Source organism: Hyposmocoma kahamanoa, unplaced genomic scaffold (genome assembly GCF_003589595.1).
Source record: "Hyposmocoma kahamanoa isolate Upper Pololo Valley unplaced genomic scaffold, ASM358959v1 102, whole genome shotgun sequence".
Lineage (NCBI taxonomy): Eukaryota > Metazoa > Arthropoda > Insecta > Lepidoptera > Cosmopterigidae > Hyposmocoma > Hyposmocoma kahamanoa.
In genome coordinates, this window is record NW_020653337.1 from 14,818,363 (window position 1) to 14,827,655 (window position 9,293).

The 9,293-nt window shown below is 33.7% G+C and overlaps 1 protein-coding gene across 1 annotated transcript; it reads right to left on the minus strand.

The window, feature by feature from the left end:
* Positions 1 to 5,789: 5,789 nt before the first annotated feature.
* On the minus strand, positions 5,790 to 8,155 carry LOC113235995 (putative nuclease HARBI1). The gene is given in 4 exon segments (XM_026471923.1): positions 5,790 to 6,631; positions 6,978 to 7,198; positions 7,273 to 7,559; positions 7,696 to 8,155. Coding segments are annotated over 4 exon segments (984 nt in total). The 5' UTR covers positions 7,809 to 8,155; the 3' UTR covers positions 5,790 to 6,268.
* Between the last annotated feature and the right edge of the window lie 1,138 nt (positions 8,156 to 9,293).

A 9,293-nucleotide genomic window follows, 5' to 3' on the forward strand; every position in this document is an offset into this window, starting at 1 on the left:
AACTTCAAAAAACCCATGGATGGATCGCAAGGATCCCATACGATCATCTTGAGTCACAAGGTATAATTAAAGTGCCTACTGAACTTACTGAAGAACAATTGCTTCAAGAGTTGCAAGCTGACATTGAGATTATAGGGATAAAGAGATTTGAAAGGAAGATGGATAATATTCTTGATCCTACCCCTACAGTTTTGGTCACCTTCCTCAGTTCCACTGCCCCTGATCATGTAACTTATGATTTTATATGGTTTGAGGTGAAGAAATATGTGAGACCTTTACAACAATGTTTCACATGTTATAAATTCGACCATAGTAAAAATTCATGTAAATCAAAACAGGTTTGCTCCATTTGCTCTGGAGAACACTTCTTCAATGTGTGTAACAACCAAGCCAATATAAAATGTATTAACTGCAAGAGCACAGACCACATTGCTGTTTCTTCTTTATGTCCTATAAAAAAGGCTAAATTAAATGAAATTAAAGATCAAATCAGCGGCAAGTCCACCTATGCCTCAATAACAGCAAAATCTGCTTTTCCTTCTTTGAAACAAGAATCCTCAAGGCCACAGCGAAGAACCTTACTGTCTGAACTGATTAACTCCGATGAGGTCATAAGTGTTATTACTAAGACAGTGTTAGATATTCTTAAAAAAAAGATTCTGTTTCTTCAACAAAATCAGATGCCAGCACCTTAGTTTCTTCTAAGGTCATAAAGGAGTTGCTTATTACTAATTTTGCTTCATAATATGGATTTTCAGGGTAATATTAAGCAATTTGTAATCTTCCACTGGAACTCTCGTAGTGTCTTGTCTAAGTTATCTAATCTACAACACTTTATTTCCTGTTCAAATACTGACATCGATATAATTCTTCTTAATGAAACTTGGCTTACTCCTGACAAATGTTTTAGGATTCCTGGTTATAACATAGTCCGACAAGATTCTAGTCGCCCTCGTGGTGGTGTTGCTGTTGCTATTAAAGGTAAGTATAAGTTCTCTACCATCTTTGTGACAAATGCTATGACTTCCAGAATATTTTATTGTCTGTTTCTCTTGGTTCTTTGTCACTGGATATTTTATGTGTTTACTTGCCTCCTCCTCCAAATGGCAAATTTCAAATTCAACAACTGAATAATGTTTTTTCTAAAATCTGTAATAAAAATTATATCATTGTAGGCGATTTTAATGCCCATCATATTGCTTGGGGTTGTAGAAACGTTGACAGAAGAGGCAATTTAATCTATAATTTTGTTGATACTCATAATTTAGTATGTTTAAACGATCACACTATAACGACCTTTGCTCCATTTGGTCAACAAGGCGATGTACTCGATTTAGCTTTTGCTTCTCCATCAATTAGTTCCAGCTGTACTCTTTCAGTATTAGACGATCTTATGAGCAGCAACCACTTCCCTCTACTGGTTAGTTTGTTTTACAAGGAATGTGTGCAGAGCCATAAGCAGTCTTCAACTCACTCTGCCGCTCCAACCACTCCCTCTATACACTGCCTAGCTAATCTCAATTATAATAAAATAGATTGGTCGAAATTTCATGATTTATGTACACACAAATTCTCAACTTTTACTATTAATCCGGATCCACTCGTTGCGTACACTGACTTTATTCAAATCTTAGTTAACATCTTACTGACATTTCATACAACGAAGGCGATGTTTTGCCAAAATAAAAAACGTCAACCGTTGCTTTGGTGGAACGATGTTTGTAGTCAAGCTGTTCAACAAGCTAAAATTGCTCTTGATTCATTTAGGATTTATCCATCTCAAGAAAACTATCTTTTATATAAACAATTTGATGCTAAGAAAAAGAAAACTCTTTCCGAGCAAAAAGCATTAGGTTGGGCCAACCTTTGCTCTTCTTTCAACCGCATGACTTCCACTAAACTAATTTGGGATTATATTCGCAAATTTAAATTTGCTAAGCTCCGTACCAGCTCTAAATGTCACTTTTTTGACGATACTAAAAATATTATGATGTTTCTAGATAAAATAACTTCTTCGTCACTTACTTGTAATTTTTCTACTCATTTACAATATTTATTTTTTAATAACAGCTCTAGTTCAACTCAATGGTTGACTGATTCATTTGGATTTCATGAGCTACAAGCTGCTTTACTGAATAAGAAAAGTAGTTCTCCAGGTCCAGACTATATTACTTACAAAGTTATTCAGTGTTTACCCTTCCTGGCTAAATCATTTTTGCTAGAAATTTATAATAGGCTTTGGAAAAAAAGTATTATACCTCCGGATTGGAAAATCCAGTATGTAGTTCCTATATTAAAACCTAACAAAGATGCTAATAGCTTAGATGCATATCGACCTATTTCTTTAACTTCATGTTTTTCGAAATGCTTCGAAACTATGCTTAAAAACCGTCTTGAGTGGTTCGTGGAAAATGGTCAACGCATACCTGACTTTCAATTTGGGTTTCGCAAAGGGAAGAGCACCTTGTATAATTTAGCTTGTTTGGTAGGTGATATTAAAAATAATTTTGTGAGTAATAAAAGTACTTTGGCTGTTTTTTTGGATATTAAAGGAGCTTTTGATAATATAGATCATGAATACCTAATCAAAAGTTTATCCCATCTAAATATACCAGGTTTAGTTTTACGTTGGATTTTTAATTTCCTTAACGATAGAAACACGTTTATTAAATATAAAAATAAATTGTATGGCCCCAGGAGTTCGTTTAAGGGAACTCCTCAGGGTTCAGTTCTTTCACCGCTTATTTTTATTTTAAGTCTTGTGGGTTTCATGAAGCGGATTCCTGATTCTGTGCATTACTCTTTCTTTGCAGATGATCTTGTTGTTTATCTAAGTTGTGATAATCCCAATAAAGGGCAAGATGACATGAATGAATGCTTACGAATCATTAATGACTTACTTTCTACTGATTTAAAACTTGAAGTCAATATTGCTAAGAGTTCTGTAATTTTATTTTCCAGGAACGGACCTTTTGTCCCAAAAATTTATTATAATAATTATTTATTGCCATTTCAACAGTCAGAAAGGTATTTTGGAGTAATTTTAGACTCCAGTTTATGTTGGAAAGCTCACATTGCTAATATTTGTAAGAGAACTGAATTGGGTTTGAATATCCTCAAATCTTTGATTGGTGTAAATTGGGGTTCAGATCCTAAAACGTTAAAAATGTTATACATTACAACCATTCGCAGTCATTTTGATTATGCTTGTATGTTTTATTCTGATATCGAAATGCACCTCCTTAAAAAGTTAGATATTATACAAAACAAAGCTTTACGTATTATAACTGGTGCCATGATGTCATCTCCCATCAACTCGCTTGAAGTTGAATCCGGAATTGTACCATTATGTATCAGAAGATCTTATCTAACTGATAGATTTTGTTTACAATTAGTAAGTCGAGATAACGTTATCGTTTCAAAATTTTTAGAGAATTACTCTGCTCCTAATTTCAACGAAGCTTCCTTATCAATTTCTACCACATTAAATAACTCTATAGCATATTTAAATTTTCAATATCAGGATGTTGTGCATTGGTGTCATATTATACCCTGTTATAACTTCCAATTCCTCAGTTTAGTTATAGACATTCCTATCAATATCACACGCTTTGATAGTAAATTCGATTTTTATGAGTTTTTGGATGGCATGAGAGATTTTCACAAGATATATATAGATGGTTCCAAAACGGGAGACAGAACTGCATTTGCTTTTTACGATGCTGATTGTCGTTTTGGTAAAGTATTTGAATGCAATTCCTTATTTTCTATTTTTTCAGCTGAGGTGTTGGCACTGATTTATGCACTTGTTTACATTAAACAGAATCACACATATAAAAAATATTTAATTTTAACTGACTCAATGAGTGCTCTTCTGGCTTTGTCCAACAAATTAATTAGTGCAAATTGTAATTATTTGATATACTCTTTAAGAAGTCATATTTTTAATTTAATGTGTGATAATGTAGTTGTACAGTTTTGTTGGGTTCCTGGTCACTCCGGTATTTTAGGAAATGAATTGGTTGATTCTCTTGCTAAGTCAACTGAGAATGTTGAATTTTGTAATTTTAAAGTTCCTTTTACCGATTTACATTTAGCTGTTAAAGAAATAATGTTCATCCGGTGGTCCATGTCCCTACACAGTTCTAGAAGCATCAAAGGTAAATGGTTGGCTGAGATTCAGCCAACACCTTCAACAAAGGCTTGGTTTGAAAAAAATACTACATATTTAGGAAGACAATATATTACTGGACTGTGTAGGTTACGCATTGGCCATTGTAAATTTCCTGCTCATTTAAATAGACTTAAGTTAATATCCAATCCTTCTTGCTTGTTTTGCCATAGTAGTTTTTCTGATTTAGATCATTTATTTTTTGTTTGTCCCAATTTTAATTTACAACGTTTACTTTTCATAGCTCAATGTAGACATTTTAAAAAAAGATTGTTTATTTCCTAGTACTGCCCAAGAGCTTTTACAGCATTTAGAGTTATATAAATTTATTGATAGTTTTGTAAGTCATACTTTTGGCCATATTTAAGTTTTATTATTTTTTTATTGATTCGTTCGTGTTTATATTTTTAATCCTCTGTAAATAATTTATTCTATTGTTTAGTTAGGGTTTAGTTTTAGTTCATTCACTTTTATTGTAATACATTTTTACTTAGTTATCTTTTTAAGCTGATGGCCTTGAAACCAATGCTTAATAAATTAAAAAAAAAATTATACCTTTGGTCACCGTCAAGTTCCATCCTCTAAGCCGTCCTTAGACTTTTCCATCCTCTAAGCCGTCAAGTATCTGTGCAAGTATCTCTTATTAGTTTGTGGTCACCGTGCGCATTTTTATCTATTAACTAAAAACGAGTATTATGGCTGAGAAGAGGAAAAGTGGACAGAATTTTTCTCTTGAAGAAAAAGACAAATAGGTGAAAATTATATTATCTCATAAAGATACGATATTAAATAAAAAAACGGACGGCACCACAAACGAAGCCAAGAATCAAGCCTGGATTGCAGTGACCAATACTTTTAACTCTTCGGCAACTGTGTACAGGTTTGTAAAATATTGTATACATTTATTACGATTTGCCTTACGTGTTGTACTAACCTATGCTCATGCCTACCTCATGCTCATGCAAATTGTGCTTGCTAAAATATGTGCCTAAATAATTGTTGTTCAGACCTATTATCCTTTCTTGTTACAGAAACAAAGATTCTTTAATGAAAATATGGGAGAAGATGAAAAGCGAAAGCAAAATCTACTATAATGCTGTAAAACAAAGTTCAGTACAGACTGGTGGTGGACCAAACATTATAAAAATAGAGCCTGTGCTAGAACAGGTGTGCACCATTCTTGGTCGGGCGTGTACAGGCATAAACGGAGCAGTAGATTGCGATGCTGATGAAAGAGGGATGGGTAGTACAATGGCCTTCCCAAAAATAATTTGTATTGGGAATGAGCCTAAGATACAGGCCTCAACAGAGACAGAAACTTCAAAAGATAATGTGGAATTATCTTCTGAGGAACCCAATCAAGTATGTTGTTTTATGTTATACCCTATACTAACATTTGTCTTCTATCTTTAACCTGTCCCACGTCCAAGAGAAATACAGTGTCCTTAACGATTTAGGTGTTTTTTTATAATATCAAGTGACGGGAAGAACCATTTGCCATTTGCCCGTCACCCTGGGACAAAAGTTGACAAGTCCCCTGTGCCTGTAATTTCACAAGCACCCTGACCCTTCAAAACCAGGAACGCAGCAATGCTGACGTCACCACTTGGCGGCAGAAATATGTAAGGCATCACATGGAATTCTACTTCTACTAAAATTATGGTGATGTACAGTCATCAGTGTTAGCACACAATGTCTCCAACGCGCAACTGTGTTTTCATCTACCATTTAAAAAACAAAACAAAATATTAAGGACACACTCATAGACGCATCAAAGGTTAATATGGACAAATGTATATTGCAGGAAACAGCATCTTTTGAAATAAAGAAAACTCTAATGTGGTCAAGAAGGCGACCACAATTATCTCAAACAAATGAAAGAACAGAGGCAGTTTCCACATTATGTGCCAGTTTGCAGGACGTTAATAAAAAGAAAGAGGATATTGAAGATTTAAAAAGACAATTGCTCCAAGATGCGATTGCATTTAAAAAAACCTCTACAAATTACAACTTGAAGCTGCGGCCAAGGAGGTTAAAATTAAAATGGAAATATTGTTTCAAATAAAAGGTAATTTTTAAGTTTGTCACACAAATCATTTAATTATTTTCAAAATATTGAGTTATTTGCTCTCTCTGAAATCCATATGAGGGATCATTGATGGCAATTGGTAACTGGGGGATATGGCCAGCTGTAATGAGGTCTGCCAAATGAGGGATAGAACAATCATTTATGGGCTCCTGTTCTTTCCTTATGATACATAAATTGTGCAAAATACAACATGCTAGAATGACATTGACTGCAGTGGTAAGCTTAAGTCGTATTCCAACAGCTAAGACAGGAAATCTTCTATTTAATACACCATACTGTCGTTCTACCACATTCTTTGTTTTAATGTGAGCCTCATTGTATTTTCGTTGCCCATATGTTGAAGGATTTAAGTATGGAGTGAGAAGATGACTCTGAAAGAAAAATGTATTCTTTTTAACTTTTTCAGGTGGGGGCCTAGCTTTACAAAGCTTATTAGGAGTTCCACAAAGAAAATAATAAAATTTACTTTTAAGTTGAATAAATTAAATGTGGTGTATTTAAAAAAAAATGTTTATTTTTATTTACCAGCTTCTACCTGTTTGGTACGTTCTATTTATTTAAATCTGTTAACTACATTTATAAATCTTGCAAGATGTGGGATCTGGTAGGTTTAAAACCCTTATTTTTAAAAGGTGTAATTGGTGTAGTTGTCACTTTTTACTTTCAATGTAGATATATTTGAACAAATTATGTACTATAATTGTAAAGATTACCAACCTTCAAAGGATATCCACTGTCTCCTAATAGATAGGCACCTCTATAATCTCCCTGTTGGAACTTAGCATATCTTCGGCTATTCTGATAAATAGTAGAGTCGTGTGTTGAGCCTGGCCAACGTGCTACTACATCAGTAATTAATAAATTTGCAGAACTTATTGTCTGCACATTTACTGACATGTAGGACTTTCAGTTTCTGAATAATTCAGCATCATCACCACCTAATAAGTGACAAAATAAATTTAAAAATTAAATATGTTTAAGTTATAAATATGTATGTATTTAATTTACTTACCAGGGGATTGTATCTTTATATGTGTGCAGTCAATACAGCCGAGTACGTTTGGAAATCACCCTATCTTGTAAAATTCTTCTTTAACTATGGATTGTTGCTCTTCTGTGTCTGGAAATTTGATAAATTGATCTCGAAGCGGCACTATAGCTTCAGAAACCCTTTTTACTATACGGCAGCAAGTGGCGACGCTGACACCATTCAAATCCCCCACTGCTTGTAACAAATTACCAGTAGCATAAAATCGTAATGCACATAGTAGTTGATTTATTGGAGGTACAGAATTATTTCTGTGAACAAATTGTTAAATATGTAACGAACAAGGGTAATATGTATCTCTTGATTGAATTTTGCAATAGAACTAGGTAAACTAAAAACTGTAATAAAAAATTTTTGTTTTAAAAATGTAATAAAAGAATACTATACCTGTCATCTTTAAATTCCAATTGATGTTCGATTTTGTCTAGTAGAAATAACACACTTTCTTTAGACAATCTGTATCTTATGAAAAAGTCGCGAGCATCGTATTTTGCAGTCATCCGATCTTACACGAAAAATACGAGGTCGCCTAAATAAACTTGGGCTAGACACTAATTCCAAGGTCTCGATGGCTTCCAAACTTTCCAAAAAACTAATTAGGTGACTTTCCATTTTGAAATAACAACTACAGCATCCACAATAGAAGAAATATAAAGTGAACTAACCTAAAATGAATCAAATGAAACTGTCACTTAAATGTTAGGGGTTCAATATTCGAGCCCCCAAACTGTAGGGGACCCCTAGCGCCTTAGGTGTCACCTAACGGTTGGTGAAACGAAAATTTCTTTTAAGTGTTACTTAAAAATATTTAAGGGTCCCTTAAAACTTAGGGCTTGTTGGTGAAAACGGGCATTAGACTGTTACGTCTGTCCACGGTACTGCAGTACTGATACTCTTTGACAAAATTCAACAGTAAAACAAAAGACTCTCTATTGGAATTTGGAACATGTAATTGCTGTGATGTTCTTGTCTATAGATTGAAGTCGTTGTTGATCAAAACTATTATTTATGTAGTCTATGGTCAAAACCAATGTTTCGCTAAATGTTTTATTGAATTATTCGCATGATTTGGAATAAATAGACAAAAATATAGACAGTGAGAACAATTAACTATCGATAAAAATACGTCGCTGCAGCATTAGAGAAATCGAAAATCAACCGAATGTTACATTGCACCGCCCGCCGCACAGTGGACCCAAATTGCTAATTCTTGGACATAGGAATAACTTGTGGAGTATCGACCTAATTTTTTTTTTATATGATAGTAACATTCCTAACAACTTTTATTCTTATATAATTTCTTGAAAAGTTGTAGTTTTGGAGAAAAAAAGTTTTTTGGTATGGAGAAATATACATTTTATTTTTATCTCAAAATATACGAAAATGTAATGTGCGTGGGTTACTTACAGTATAGTTCTAATAATTTTCTATGTAGAAAAAAATAATCCGTAGATCTGCATGTACTGCGGCTTTGTAAGTAAAGGTGCGGCAAAATTGCTTACTCTTTTATGTACTTTTTTAACAAAATACATGAGCTTCGACTAAAGAAAAATTAATTTTAGTGTAATTTAAGAGAGTGTTATTATATTTTATTTATATATTATATTTTCAACGTTGAAATGCATCATATACACATCGTCTGATTTATATATGTCAATAGAACATGTCCTTTGGTTTCCATAGTCTAAGGGTCGAATTCCAGGACTTGAGTATGTTTTCAAGCACTGTAAATACGACCCTAATGGCAGGGACTTGAGTATGATTTCGAGTGCTTTAAACCAGACTCAAATCCTGACTTGAGTATTGAGTAGACTTCTGGAATACGACCCTAAGAGTCGTATTCCAGAACTGAGTAGAGTGGTATTGAGTAGAGTTCTAGAATACGACCCTTAGGGTCGTATTCCAGAACTCTACTCAATACTCAAGTCAGGACATGAGTATTGCAGTGAGCACTGAAAATCATACTCAAGTCCTTGCCATTAGGG